The sequence below is a fragment of the Adelges cooleyi genome, unplaced genomic scaffold (assembly GCF_023614345.1).
Source record: "Adelges cooleyi isolate 19-005CV unplaced genomic scaffold, UGA_ACOO_1.1 ACOO_flye_CR_arks_rails_tigmint_CR_PRNA_2, whole genome shotgun sequence".
NCBI classification, from domain to species: domain Eukaryota; kingdom Metazoa; phylum Arthropoda; class Insecta; order Hemiptera; family Adelgidae; genus Adelges; species Adelges cooleyi.
In genome coordinates, this window is record NW_026095860.1 from 7,569,866 (window position 1) to 7,586,322 (window position 16,457).

The window sequence follows — 16,457 nt, forward strand, 5'->3', positions numbered from 1 at the left end:
CTAATATAATTTGTATTTTATAATAATTATTATATAAATTATACAAAATCACTTATATACAAAGATTTTTTTGAACTTATTCAAATAGGGACTATACACAGTTATTAGTTTTGTAATTTTTTTTTCCTTAGCACATAAAAATCAAATATCCTATAAACATGTCCTGTTACATAATGACAATATTGATTAAGAAAAAACGTTTATAAAGGAAATTATAAAAGTGTCAATGCACTCTTCTGATATATTTTTTGTATTTGACAATTCCTTATGAAAAATCACAGATATTTCTCGGATAAATTAAATTTAATACTACCATTTCAACGACTCGTAAAATGAAAATTTGCATTAAATATTAGAATTATCAAATGTAGATATAAAAAAACAGTAGAGAACGTGATTGGCACAGTATTAAATTTGGGCGTTTCTGTATTTTTTAATTTAGTTGTATTATACATATATAATTATATATTTGAAAGTATATAACATATGATATAATAAATAAATAAAAATGAGAACAAGACGTGATAAGGTTAATTTACCATCATTTGTAAGCAATATTCACGGCGAGCACTTTGCTTGTACTCTGTCAATTTACGGATGACTAGCCCATTAGGTCACTCGAATCCTAAAAAATTAGGAGTATAAGTATGAGTAAACGGTAAAAATAAACTGTATAATGTTAACAATAACAGTTAACCTGGTGGTAAAGGAGGAAGGTCGATTACGTGTGGAGCACTTCCCGCGTGTAAGGCGGCGTTATTTGACGGTCCTGCCGCCGCATTATTTCTGTCATTATAATTGAGGAAGTCCCAAATGAGTATAGTGTCGTCATGTGAGGAGCTCACTATTTGAAACTCATCAAACTGGAGTCGAAACACTCGTCCCGTGTGCTCCTGCCGGACAAAAATTCCTCCTCTCTCAATCACGAAAAAATAAAAAATCATAAAAGGCTACGTAGTGCGAAACGCTTACCATGAGTGTGCGGAGACAGAGCGTAGATGAAAGAGCTCGAGGGTCCAACGCCGCCACTAAGTTCCACACTTTGATTTTCCTATAGGGATTAATTCATTATATTAAATCAAAAAACTTGTTTTGGAAAGTGATTTTAACCCAATGTGGTTTTTTTTTACTTACCCGTCGTACGCTCCACTAACGATTCTTTTACTATCGAACCTGATGCATCGAACCAGCTCTTCGTGACCTTCGAGAACTCTTAAACAAGCGCCATACTCAATATCCCATAATCTAAAAATAAAATACACTTAATAAATATACCGATATAACTTCCGATCAAATTAAGTCGAGTACCTGATGGTATTATCAGAACTGCCGCTAACTACCAAACGATCTCTATACTGAAGGCAGGCGATGCCACGTTTATGACCATTTAGGGTTCGTACAAATTCACAACTGGACGTGTTCCACACTTTAATTGTACGGTCTCCAGAAGCAGAAACTATATATTTATCGTCAAAATCGACAACATTTACTGCAGCGCGATGTCCAACTAGTACACGACGTAAGGTCATTTCACTAGGCGACACCATATCCCACACAGCTATCGATCGGTCCTAAGATAAAAGTTGTAATATAGTAATGAATATAACCTCAACGACGTCAAATAAACAACAAATGTACAAACTTTTGAACATGTGACCATCATGTTATTGCTAAACCTTAAGTGTAAAACCGCTTCACAATGGTGTATCAATGTGTTCACCATTTCACCAGTGGCAACGTTCCATACGCGTACCGTGCTGTCGCTGGAACCGCTAACAATCACTTTGTCGTCATATTGCAAACACAAGACCGAGCCAGTGTGGCCAGTCAATACCTAAAAAATAAAATATGGATTTCAGTTTTAATTTTGGTTTTAATATGTAACAATATTAGTTATAATATAACAATATGTACCTTAACACATTCTAACGTATTTCTATCCCATATTTTTATGGTATTATCACGTAGACCAGAGACAATTTTATTATCATCGTACTGTAAACAGTAAACACCTTTGGAGTTTTCTGACCGGCAATTTATTCTCTGTAAAAGAAAATTGCCCGTCCGCCAATTTGATTCTATACTCTGCGTAAGACAAAAAAAGGAAATTATATTAGTCAGTTACACAATTAAAATTAGGGGTTCAGTGTCTAAAATAATTTGTTGTTGTAACAAACTTACTTCTATATCTTGTATTATTTTAGGAAACAGGGCCCTGTAGGAGAAATGATCAGGGTGATGTTCACCCGGCTTTGGTTTGAATAAGTATTGAATCCTTTAAAATTAAACGACAACACTTACAAACAGTTACAATAATAATATTTAAACATCGAAACATACCATCCCCTTCTTTCGGCAAGCCCTCTCCACAGTGAATCGGTACGTACTTTACGTTCGATTAACTTTTTCCAAAGCATGCCTTCTGAAATTACCCTATACCATTCTTTACACACCAACTCGGCAGCATACAAAGAATCGGCATCTAGGTAGGATAAAATGTTTTCGGCCACATGGTCTAGGCCTTTTTCTAAAAAAAATTAAAGATTAGTTTTTTTAAAAATAAAATACCACTGTAGACTTACTGGGTAAGAGCGATATGAAGTCTCTTTGTAACATGGGTTTTAAATAAGTGTCGATGTGTCCGTGTTGGTAGTGACACATACGCGACAGTAGGTGTTCGACAAAGTCGATTTGGTGTTGTTCGCTCCATTTGTCGAAATACCTCAGACACAGCTCTTGTTCGGTAGAAAATTGTGGCGATGCAACACCATTGGTCGTAGAGTCTTTCCTAATCGTTGGGTCGTATAGGATCGTCATTGGTGGATACTGAAAATACACAAAACCTCAGTTATAGGTAACATGCACTTGACAGTTATGTAAATAAACATGGATAGTATAAATTTAAATGGTCTTTTATTTTCCTTTCGCAATTTCGGCTTGTAATTAATATGCTAATATAATTTTTAATGAGTACACCATACACATGATCGATAACCTAACCGAGTGATTAAGACGCAAACATGTTGCCAAGGGTGGATGTCCGGGATACACTATTAAAATATATTTGGGTTTGGCATTATTAAAATTGTGAAAATCCACATTTTTGTCTATCTCCGATATTACAATGAATAAATAAAAACATTACCTTATGTTCTACTTGCAACACCATCGTTTTGGAAGTCGAGTTCTTATTTTATAAGCGATCAAATAAAATATATAAATATTTAATACGAAACGTGTGCCTGGTGTTAAGCAGAACGATTTACTTTTGGCCACTACTATTATACTAATATTGTCCTAAGGAGGAGAGACATTGTGCGGCGGCAGTGAAACAGTTAATTCGCAACGCTTTTACTTTAATATTAAACCGCCTATATAGATATATAATACTATTATCATTGTTATGGCGTAACGCAATCCCCTGCCAGTCCAATGTGAAACTCGGATTTTCACGCTTTTTTCGCATCACTGATAACAACCATTACTACAGCACTATATTTCGATTTTCTCCTTGTTTTTCACTATTTTCTACTCGAGGACAAGTTGTAATTTTTACGGCGAAAACCCCCCTCCAAATAACGCAAAGGAATACAATTTTTAAATTTGGTCACCGCTTTATTAATTGTGTATTACACAAGAGAATCATTATCATTACAAGTCAAATAAAAACGCAATCATACTATAGAAAAACGAATGGTTTTAATTAAAGATCCCGTTCCCGTTAGCAAAAACGGGGGTTACTTTGGGCAAGTGTGAACTGTGGTTAACTACCAAAATTTTACAAAAATAAAAAAATCGACAGCTATTTTGTGTGTCCAACTGTTTATAAATCATAATTAGAAATTGTGTACAACATTAGACATTATTATCTCGACAACGACACTGACAACAGCGTAAAAAAACGCTGAATAAAATAAGAAAATTAGATTAGCCTCGAGGATTATTATTATTAAAATTCCGTTTAGAAAATGGGAGACAATAAATTAACGTATTTATATAGTATACTAATAATCGAAATTACATGGAGGGGTCTACTTTCACATGAAACCATCACAAGTCACCGCGTTGTCTAAAATAATGTATTCTGCATAGATTATCTATATTTTCTATAATAAATATTGTTTCGGCACCAACATTAATTTCAAGCTGATATTTTTGATTTCATTGATTACAGGCAGGACAACTTTTGGGGTTAACCCGGATTTGAGAGGGTCACTAGCCATATCGGTCGGCTTTGCCTCCCGTGTTGGTTAACATAACAAAAGCCAATTAAATCAAGGAATTTCAGTTTTTACAGAGTTTTTTGACTAACAATTCTCTATAAGCATACAAACGGAAGATACCATACAATATATTGTAAAAAGTAATATGAGAATAATTCCATTTAGTGTTTTACTCGAATGAAATATTTTTTTTCCGAAAACGAGAAACGATATAAAAACTGAAATTGGCGATTATCACACAACATATCCCTCAACAAGTATATTGTTAATATTGTAGTACTATGATAATACATTACATAATTATAATTAAAAATGTATGTTTGCATCTTACACAATCCACAGATACGACCATAATAATAGCTACAGCTGCGAAACGTACGTGGAAATCGCGAGACGTTTTTATCACGATTTAGTATTTTTGGTCATGTTTACATGAATGAAATAATAATGACTATTTTATCGACCGACACGGGAAACACGTCCGAATATTTAATAATAATAATTTATAATAAATAATCGGTGAATCGTTAACAATAGTTGTAAACGTGTGATAATTAAAAAAAATTAATAAAATCTACATACGATAAGCGTGAGATCATAGATATAACCAAAGAGGTGTAAGCGTTTTATCGGTGGTCGCGGGTAATTAGGAATATTGAAAGAGGGTAAACGAGTAGGTACGGGTACGCGCGGACACAGCGAACGAACACTCACTGTTGTGACTTGTGGCCGCCGTTCGTTGGTGCGGTGGCGGCGGCGGCAACAACCGTCATCAATAAAAGCGGTATTGTTGTAGTTACCAGACCAGTTTACCCGTGCAACCGCACCGGTACGGATTCACCTCAGCGACACGCAACAAGAAATCACTTGTCCTCTCCCCACCGCTCTCGGCCGTGCGTCTCTAACGCTGTAACAGTCGACATAAGGACATCGGGGTAGGCGAGAAGGCCAGAGGGGGCACTACCATCGACGACCAAACACACAACGTTGGCCGTCGACCGCGATTAGCGATCGAGTTGTTACTAAATAAAACGTACATAATATTATATTATATAGGTTTTCATTTTTTTTTTTCACTTCACTGTTATAAATTCTCATATTTTAAACCAATGACGGAAGACCGACGGCAATAATCATCGCCAACTACTTTTATTGCTGATGGCACACACACACACACGCGTTTCTCTTTCTTCACCAAACGGCCACAACCGTACGGTGCATGACCTTCTTTCTCCTACTCGACGTTACAATGGTTTATAAACACGGTGCACGACGTAATTTTTCCTACATCTTTGACACCGTAAATGTAATAATAATATTATTATTATTATTATTATTATTACACGGTACACAATATTATATCAAACGACACGAGCGATAACGCGATGCGTGCTCGGTCGCTACCGCGTTACGCCGGAAGAGTCGACGCGCGACCATGTATCTTCTAGGTTCCACCTCAAACAGGCCGTCGACTAAAACACAACTAATAGTTCAGACAAACGCAGTTCACATACCATGTTATTTGTTGACTTAAAAAAAATAAAACACACAAAAGCCATTTTGGTTTATAAAGTTCACGTTTCGAAAAACACAATCATAAACACTTGAGAGTTGGGATCATTGTTTTTCTTTGTACGACCCACGCGCGAAACCTTGGTATTGTTTTAAAGTTCACAACGTCCTCAAGTACCCTCCTGAACGACATATTATAATGAACATTGTTTTTGTATTTTATTTTATTTACTTCCCCGTCATCGTCTTGAAATTAAAAACAACAATGAATTATAATAATAATATAAAAGGTGTTCCATTTAACGTAAGTACACACACACACAGTTTCTTTGAAAACAGTTACAATTTTGTGGTTTTCTTTTTGGGAGATAATTAAATTTTTTATTTTACAATTTTCTCATTTTTATCTTTATTGCTGAATTCAATTAAATGTTTTTGAATATTTTCTTAAACCTACAACAGATGACATACAAACATGAATGTGTGCTTTAATATATAGCGCGATTTATTCGGGTCATTAATGGTTTTAGAACAAAAACACTTAATATTTAATCGAAAGATGATACATTTTGTAGGGAACCCTTTAAGCTCTAAAATAAGAAAAATACATTTTTTTCAAAAGTCTCATTTTTAATCCCATCGAGCTGCATATAATTGTTTGTGGATGTAAAACGACCACTCTAGTTATTATATTATATTCATTTTATTATTTTTTTCTATGATGTGTGTGGTTTAATGACACCAGGCCTTCATTTGGTCTTAGACAAGTGACAACAGTGTCTCACTGCATATATATTATAAATAACCTATAAACATATTTATTATTAAACCCGGCATAAAGCAGTGAAAAATACATTACTGCGTACAATCCATTCGATTATATGTTTTATCGCCCATTTACCCAGACAATAAAGCCTTCTCTATAGTTCACGACCAAAATATATATAATAATAATATAAAACAAAAATTTTCCAAACGACTAAAAAAATGGTCGAACTGCGAAACAACACTGACCGGAGGGGAAAGGCACAACGTTAAATCCGGTAGTCAAGTGTAATTCGGTGAATATAAATATTCTAAACGTATAAAAAACTGATCAGGAACGTTTGTACTAAGGTGGCGTTTAGTCTAAACAAATATTTTAAGCGTGCATCAGCTGGATTTTTCTCCAAGCAAACACCTAAAATTGAGAAAATAACATATTATGCACCCGAGACACGAAAAGGTCGGTTTCAAAAATAAATCGTACTCAAACCAGTAAGACCAACTAGTCAACAACTATATATTGTACTCAACTACGTAGTAAGCACCGCAATACAAACTATTAAAGTAAATAATAATAGAACATGAAGAGCAATAAGTTTTAATGTGACAAAAATATTTTATAGACAAAATAATATAGTATTATTAATAAATTAGGATTGTGTACAAGAACGTCAAAAGACAAAAATATTTATCAACGATTAATTAATATATTATTATGTTGCTAAAAGACGGACGACTAGCTGTGACAAACGACGATTCACTTTGGCTGAGCACTTGGAGGGCCCAAGCAGGGCATGCCGCATGATCCCTTTGGCTGGTGTGGGCAAGAACGTGACGGTTATTTATAAATTTATAATATAGTTGTGGCCTGCTTTTTTTTTTTGTGACAAGAGTTTATCGGCGAACATATTTCATTATGTACACATCATACCGCTGTATATTTCCCTGTCGGCTCGTGGCTGTATACACTATATTATTATTTTAACAAGGACTCTTAACTTTCGATACCTAATGGATCGTTAAACAACCAGAATTTTACACAAAAAGTTGAATGTACTTAGAACCGACCTAGATCTGTTTGGGTTAGGTAAACAAATCCAATATAATTTGTATTGGCTTTCGGTTTTAATGAAACATCATTTAATAATAATTTGTTTTATTGTCAAAATTATACACAATAGTATTTAACAGAAATATTTTATCGTGAGCTTTAACCATTTAAACTTGTAGCCGACCTAACCTACTACCAACAATTTGTTGAAGAGCGGGTGGCTCCTGTAATAAGCCTGCCTTATCGTAGGCCGCATTAGGACGGTTTATTGTTAAGTTTCAGGTAATTCGTCAAGTAGTGTTAAATCAAGGTTTTCATGTTTTATTTTATTACAAATGAAAAAAACAAATTAATGTTAGTCCTAATTGGTTAAAAGCATAGTTAAATTAGTTTTATGCATAATTGCGTTTTCTACTAGGAAGACATGTCTTGACCTCACAGAACCCCCATGATTTGGTATAAAAAAAAACAGTACACTATAGGCTGCTGGAACAACACGGGGTTTTTCGATAAATAATGATTGATTCATTGCCAATTAAAACAACGCTTTCGCCTAGCCATTCGAAACGTCTATAACAATTCTATTGTTCTCCTCCGGCAAAATCTAATATAAAATAGCTTATTATCAAGTATAAGAAATAATTATTAGCCACCGCCGTACCAGCACAATTTGCTTCGTTGTGGCGAACCTAGATTATTTGCTACATTTTTTTTTTTATGAATATCTATTACCCGGGTCGTTATGTAATTAGTTGTTCATTTAACAGTGACGCATAATAATAATAATACATATTATTATTTCAACCACTACCACGTAAAAGAGTACAATCAGGACAATGATTTTCACACAATAACAGCGGTAAGGTTTCGTCGTCGTCGAAAACCTAGGGAGAGGGAAAGAGGGGAGAAATAGAAACCTGATAAATTGTGTTTTAAGAGTTATACTTAAAAAGAATAATTAATTTTGTACGCGGTTTGCCAGCGGATACAGATGCTGTTATATATTCACGATTACGACATATCGTAATAATAATAAACAATCGCCCCAGAAATTATTGTTACCTAAACAAGATTCGTAATCCAACGGAAAAAAGCGTACGATCAAGATAACTGATTTTGATTGTACTTCACACACGCAAGTATGAAGTAATACCTACTACAAAAATATTATCCACCTAGACGCACTAATTAATAACAAAAATACCCCTGTTAACCTACAATTCGAGAGTACACATATAACCAAACTTAAAATAATTATGGCTAGTGGCCACAAAAAAATATTACTAATAACAAACAAAATTACAATAAGTATATAAAAATGTTTTATCAGGTCCTCTGTGATCAACATTACATGGGTAAGATATTATATTTACATTCGTTTTAATTTTTAAATAATTAAAGTATTAAAATTATTGTACAGGGCCAAAGAGACTATGAATATAAAACTGTACAATAAAAATATTTAAAACAGATAAAACAAATAGTTATAACTTAAAAACACACTTTAATACATACAAAATGTAAAACCATAATTGGAAAGTGTACACAGAATCTCGAGGCAACACTTTTTTAACGTTTTTCCACCCCTGAACAAATTGCCGTTACTGGGTATAGTTGAATCCCCTATAAATCAACTCTAACAAAACAATTTGTTACTTTTCAATTTATATATTTTACAAAATTAAGAATAATTTAAAGGGTTTACTAACAAAACTGAATTTATAAGTGATTTTTTAAAATGTTATTTGTAGTTGAAATTTGAACGTTTTTACTATTACCGTCAATTGTAATAATCTTTTCCAGTCGTTTTTTTGGTAAATACCAAATATTAAAATAGCTCAATAAAAAACACCTTTTCAGCTATCGCATCAAAGCTAAAAAAAACCTGCGGGTTTTTTTTTTTGCCAACTATGTTATATTATTATAAATTAACGATTTCCGATGTATTGTTTCTGAAATTATCATGAGACCAACACACACGAACAAATCATTGTAGAGCTAAGTGCCAACCAATAGCTCAACTCATGTCGAAATCAAAATAATATTTATTTTAATGTTATAAATATGGTGTCTTGAGCTGCTCGGAAGTATTGAGCTACTCGGAATCTACTCGTATTTTTTCAAGGCCAATGTGTATTAAGATGATTAATTTCTTTACAACAATAATTACTTCACTAGCTAAGAGTTGATCGGTTAGGCGCGCAAATTTTCAATTAGTTGTTTTTTCTTCTCTGGGTGTTTAAACGGGAAAATCCCAGAAGAGTTTTAAACTAATAAAGGAAACAGCGTTTAACCGGCGAATTGTCATAAAAAACAACTAACAGATCTGGAGAAAAACGAATAATATTAATATTATTATTCAATTCATCGTAGTCGTCCCGGTTCAGATAATAATTAGAGGTCAATGAACTCGGCAGACGAGAAGTCGTAACGGCGACGGCAAGAAGAGAGAAGAAGAGAATACATTGAGACAAAAGGAGTCGTATATGGGTAAAGAGTAGGGGAGGGAAGCAAAGAAAGAAAAAAAAGACTCATGTAATATATAACGCATTATTCGAAATGACACGATACCTGAAAAGGATACCCAGACGTTTCCACGCAAAATCATTATTATTGTTTAGCATGGCGGTTACACGACAAAGTTAATAAATCAGCTCATAATTTTGAAATATATATTCGATATGATTAACATATCGCAAGATGTCAACAAATGACACAAGAACTAATAGCCCAAATAAATATGACGTCTTATACTCACGCGGTTAATTTAATATTTGATTAATCGTTCCGTAGTTTGAACTGCCGGAGTCCTTTAGTTCAGTCTAAATTCATTGGATTTAAATAATTATTTGTTTTTCCAAACATAATTATTCTTGTGTCTAATTAGAACGGCAATAAGTCAGTGACTTTCAACAAATAAATTATACTCGACTATCTAAATAATGCAACGGTGATTCCGGGACACAATCATTACACTAAAGTGCAGAGAGACATTAATTCACATAATTTGTAACAGATTACGTGTTAATGAGTAAAACGACTGTTAGAAAAATGGCGTTTCCTTTACGATGTTAAACACGACGGGATTCATTCTACAATTTTCAATACATATATGTTTTACACACGGTAGTGGATAAGCAAACAAAAACCGCAGACTACGTCGATATTAATAAAAAACTAGTGTTGTTCACCTATTGGACAAAAACAAAAAACAACAACAAATTTTACCGACATAAAGTCATAACAAACAACATGTCGACCAAAAGTAGTATCTCTTTTTTTTTTTTATCGAGTGTCGACCGAAACAATAGGTTTTCCGAAAAACATAATTCATTCCAATTTCGGATATGGTTTACGGGCGGTTATACTATAAAAACGACTTGGACGGTACAATTTCTGAATAAAATAAAAAATATAATATATACTCCGTTGTGTACGTTTGTTCGTGTTTGGAAATTTTCGGAGATTATATTATTATGTAAATCAAGAATTCCGACTGTTCTCAAACTAAAAAAAACGTTTACATTGTCCGAACAATTTTCACATTTATATAGTGAAACTAGTACGTTATACAAAAATAATTTAACTCGAAAATGTCCAAAGTCCATACATATGGCAATTGCAAATATTCACACATATTTCGCGTTTTTTAAAAATGAATAATAATATCGCAACATTAATATGTACACAATTAATTTTGAATGCCGTTTGCGACCGAGTTATCCACCATGAAAAATTAAATATACCCCCCGGTCTACAATTTCGCTTGTATCATAGACGAGTTACAACATAAAACGATAATGAAAACGACAAGAGAATCATATATATATATTACAAGTGTAAAATATAAATATAATACTAAATATAGACGTAATCAAAATTTAATACATACAACTATTACAACCACAATTTGCCACAGTAAGTGATTCATAACCAGATATTTTTTCTGCAGTTATCATTGATTATAGTAAATTTAAATTAAATATTTTTTTAATAAGGTTCCTGTAGAAAAAAAACTGAATTTAAACGATAATCACATTATTTTTGACAAAGACTGAGAATTATTTCAGTACAAACATAGAAATAAAAAAACTGCAAAATGAAAAAAAGTTTGCTTAGCGAATTGCAATAATAATAAAGAAGAAAATTATTTAGTTAACAGTAGTAAACAATATACAAACAATGCGACATAATATTGCAAATTATGAAGTCGCAACAATAATTAACTAGTAATATTAAACAATTTAGTTAATTTAAAATTTAACTAACCATCACAACATTTTTTTAGTATTATTATAACTCCCACACCTAGAGTTTGCATTACAAAAATGTGCTGGTAAACACAACGATTTCTGTTCTTTTTTACTAGAACGTTTTCAAGACGGTCTATAGTTGACCAACGGTATAAAAAAAAAAAAATGTGATTATTATCTGATCGAGACCAGGAAATACTACTACAGAGAAAGTGCATAGAATAAAGAATTAGAATCATTTAAAATTTTTACTAAAATAAAGAACTAATACAACTTTTTGAAAATTTAAAAGGTGCTAACATTTACTGAATAAAAATGTAAAATTTCAAGTATTTAAGACGGCTGACACATACCAACTTAAAATTTATACAAATTGAAATGAGTAACAGTTTTAAGAACATTCATCACTTTTGTCGCATTAAAAAAACATTGATTTTAATACTAGGCATTCTAATTTTTAAGGGTATGGCGTGAACCTATTCAAAACCAAAAAAGTTTCTTATTGAGCAGTACTGCTGTTTATTTAGTAAAATGTACTTAATAGAATTATGGATAAATCCAGGAGGTCAATTCTACTAATGCGTGTTAGTAACAATGGGGGAGTTGGCATGAATGCAACGATTGACTTAACCAGCACAACCAGTGTTATCAATTTGGCTATTTTTAAAGACATTAAAACTTTACAACAATTTTTTTATCTACACATCTGTTTTACAGCCATGGCTTTGTATAAATAAAATTAGATACTAAAGATAAAATATAATTTACAGTAAATAAAGGTTATTATTTAGCGGAAAAAGTTCATTATCTCATGCTCATTTAGAATGCGAGAATTTTTTTTAGCAGGAATGACATATCACAATTTACAAGGATTTCTTAAACTTCTTCATCCAGCCAAAATAGTCAAATGACGATTATACATTTTGAATGCTTAATAAAATCATTCAATCACGAAGAGATTAAACTTTGAACAAATACAAACTATAATTTAACTTATAAATATGAATCAACTTTATATAGAGTAAGGTACAGTTTAATAAATATAAATACTGATAAATGATCGAAACAATAAACTTATTGATAAAGTAATCATATACGTATATGCCAGATCACACTACATACGTTCAAAACGACAGGTTTTTATAATTGTTTTGGTGTAATTATTTGAATTACATTCTACCATGTCTGCTAACACGTAATGTAAAACAGCAATATTCCTAACATCCACTATAATAATTCTACTAGTTACATCTACTATGACGATGCAACTTAATATGTACAATCACACATTAATGGAATTGAGCCACTAGCTTGTACAAGATTTCAGTTTATTCAATTTACACCTTAGACACATTCCATTGTATTAATTATTACTGATTGTTATATAAATGAGCTAATAAACACATTAAGATAATACTTAAGAAACGAAAGATATTTTTTAATTTATCATAAATAATTCTTTCATATTACCAATAGCATTAGATTCACAAACATTTTAAAATGTTACGACTAATTGAACATTTTAACTATAAGCAATGCTCAGTCATTTTATAGCACTATAGTAGACTACAGCGCAACTTATTTTTCTTATAAGAACGTATAAAAAGATCATTTTTATATTTTTAAGTTTTATGAAGTCAATATTAGTTATGCTTTTATTGTGATTAAGATGTTTATGTAAAATAGTGAATAAAACCATTTCTAGTAAAAGGCTTTTTAAGAGGAAACTATAATAATGCACATATCCCAATAAAAGTGTCCATTACCACTTTGGCGCACCGTTTCTGGTGGCTGAATGTTTTCTTTAAATATTTATTATTTTACTTGTACATACTATTAGTAAATACTAAATAGTTACTAAGAAATATTGATTACACATAAATTATACAAAATAGATTATTAAATAATATCAAATTGTTTTTAAATACCATATAGGTTTAAAAATAATGAAATATTAGAAATATTATCTACTTCTCAAATTTCAGTTAATTGGATGAGTCATATTGTGGTACAGGCTATGTTTAAAAGTACAAAAGTAAAAGAAATTTATTATTTAACTACCAATTTAACTTACAATAGAATTAGATTGTGTTGTATATACACAACCTACTGTGTGTGCATTAGGTCGAAATCATGCGATCTTGACAGCTGTTTGGAATATAAAAATGTCTATATATTTTATACATAAAATATATTATTGTAACTAAATATGTCATTTAAATAGATATAGGTAGTTATATGACAAAACATAATTTATAAAATAACAAACCCATTAGGTTTTTCAGCAATAAATATTATGTGGACTATGACGCTTATTAATGATTATTTAAACAAAGGTTTAAGCATAAATGTAATTGATGTCTAAATGTCCTTATGGTGTCAAAAAAAATAAATGCTATTAGCCTGCTAGATCGGTAAAAGGTCTACCTTAATAAACCGACTTTTTATCGATATTCTTTTTGAAAAGTATGCTGCGTCTTGTGGCAACTTTTGTAAAAGGCAGTTTGCTTCATTAATTTATATGTATACATTAATGAAGTTGAATCTCTCTTTATATATTTTTTAACGAAAAAAAATATACACTTTTACCATGATGAAATACATTTTTTAAAAAATTCATTCGAGGTGTTGCAGTATCAGATATAACTAACAACGATGGGAAATCTGAAGTCGTTAGTACGTAAACATTGTTAATGCATCTAACTCACCATACAAGTTACGTTCAAGACAGTGGGATTTGTCGACTCGACTGAATTTAACTTTACCTGATTATTGTCGAGATCGTCGTCGACTAATTTATCAGTTTCCATAGCAGTCACATTGTCGCCATCCATTTGATTGGGCGCCACATTGAATAAATGGTAATACCGATCATACCCAAGGCAACATCGTGAAACTATCAGCCTGTAGTAACGTGATGAATATTGGTTCCGGCTGTGAACGCATATAATTTACTAGTTATGCGATAATACTTTCGTGGCTCGTAAATGCGGTTTGACCACGGTAAATATCAAAACGATTTCTTTCGAAACATCACGGTCATCGTAGGCACAATCACAGAACAACACCCACTGGCTCGAAGCAAACACTGTGTCTGCGAGCTTGTGCGACAAAATCAACAGAGAAATATAGGTACAACAGATTGCGTTGGAAAACAAACGCGCACAATTGGATTTTTACCGACGAACCGCGGACGATTTGATATTGAAGATAAAATATTTGGTTTCTACCAACGTAAATCGTTTTCAGTGTTATGTTGTGCGCGAGAGAGACAGACAGAGTTTTTCAGAATTTTTCGATACACGAATGGTTTTAGGTTGACGGGTTGTTGTCGTTGCAGTGCCACCGCGTAGTCGAAGAAAAACTTCTCCGATAATTTACTTACGTACGCAGATTTTAATTACTTTTTTAATGCATTTCTGTTTAAACACGAGCTCTAGTTTAAAAATATTGCAAAATACTATGTCTGTTTGATATTTTTGTGGTTAAACTATTTATTTCATTGCGAATTGTACGGTTTTATTTATATTACGGTATCTTGTTATGTCATGTCGTGGTACCAACCTTAATCGCTTTGCACGGTGCACCGACACTAGCCACTAGGCATCCGGTCGTAGGTTCCCAAATGATAAGAAATTACCACTATCATAATATTTCAGCTGGGGCCAACCCATAGTCATAGAGTATAGTTCTGTGGCTTGGAGCAAGTAGGGCCAATGTTCCTTTTTGCAACTTTCGGAAAATGAGCTATGAAGTTTTTATTTTCCATTAGGCTCTATGTTAATTTTTTTATCAAATTCTTCATGAGTTATTCATTTTTTAGCCTCAGAGTATGATTTTTTCACAGTATATAAAGAATGATTCAATTTTTGCAATTAGCGGACTAACTCGTTTATGCACAAAATTGACATTGGCCCTTTTGAACCCAAGCCACAGAGTTACTTTATGCTATATGTACAGGGTTGTCTATTTCAATTTTACCTACTAAATGTTTTTATCCCTAGTCGTTAATAGACTAAAGACGCTATTTATTTGTTCATATTTTGTGATTCGCTAAATTTGACAGCGAACAAATTCGTATAATAAAATATTGGCGTAAAGTACTTAAAAACTACAAATAAGAATACTAGTACGACAAAAAAAATTATTGCAATGCAGTAAATACTTATTAATTATTGAATTGCATTAATACATATTATTTTTCTAATTTATGTTATTACGCATGGTATTTGAAATTTGATAGGTATAATAATTTAAAAAACTGATAACATTTTTGCAAATTGTACCTACTAATATTATCTTAAGTACCTATCTACCGGCCACTTTTCAGACTAAAATATGAACTTTAGATACCTATTATTAAAAATTGAAACCTTCAATTAAGATAACCTATAATAATGTAGATAATAACAAGACGTGTTTAAAAGTATATAAAAACTAATGCTTAATTCTATAATTAATACATTTTTACAGTCGTTCAATAAATTACATTTTTCAATTGCGTTATTCATAATATTGTAGTTAAATAAATTTAAAATGGGTATTTTTAATTTTAAACTGGTCTCAAAATAGAACGTGCAGTGGAGTGGAGTTTGACGTTTGACGTCGATTGTTAAAATATAGTAGAGAATAATTATTCATTAATTTTTTATC

At 32.0% G+C, this 16,457-nt stretch overlaps 1 protein-coding gene across 5 annotated transcripts; it reads right to left on the reverse strand.

Annotated features, from left to right (window-relative positions):
* Nucleotides 1-65: 65 nt before the first annotated feature.
* LOC126833191 (beta-TrCP) lies at nucleotides 66-15,086 on the reverse strand. Of its 5 annotated transcripts, XM_050564347.1 has the most exons (12): nucleotides 4,555-4,794; nucleotides 3,146-3,187; nucleotides 2,583-2,826; nucleotides 2,341-2,527; nucleotides 2,182-2,275; nucleotides 1,915-2,085; nucleotides 1,643-1,834; nucleotides 1,309-1,571; nucleotides 1,135-1,245; nucleotides 973-1,051; nucleotides 698-893; nucleotides 66-625 (listed from the first exon to the last, which is right to left on the reverse strand). In XM_050564347.1, exons 1-12 carry the CDS (start codon nucleotides 4,573-4,575, stop codon nucleotides 615-617), a joined length of 1,611 nt encoding a protein of 536 aa, XP_050420304.1. In that variant the 5' UTR covers nucleotides 4,576-4,794; the 3' UTR covers nucleotides 66-614. The 5 variants fall into 5 exon arrangements, with proteins under 5 accessions (XP_050420304.1, XP_050420306.1, XP_050420305.1 ...); XM_050564349.1 differs by lacking the exons at nucleotides 3,146-3,187; nucleotides 4,555-4,794 and adding an exon at nucleotides 4,806-4,938; XM_050564348.1 differs by lacking the exon at nucleotides 3,146-3,187.
* Between the last annotated feature and the right edge of the window lie 1,371 nt (nucleotides 15,087-16,457).

What these genes read in the sequence shown, in the direction of transcription:
- LOC126833191 (XM_050564345.1), bottom strand. Translation starts at nt 14,638, where the DNA reads ATGGATGGCGACAATGTGACTGCTATGGAAACTGATAAATTAGTCGAC. An exon ending in CTTCATATCGCTCTTACCCA is followed by an intron (nt 2,528 to 2,582) that starts GTAAGTCTACAG and finishes AATTTTTTTTAG; the next exon opens with AAAAAGGCCTAGACCATGTG. An exon ending in TCTGTCTCCGCACACTCATG is followed by an intron (nt 894 to 972) that starts GTAAGCGTTTCG and finishes TTTGTCCGGCAG; the next exon opens with GAGCACACGGGACGAGTGTT.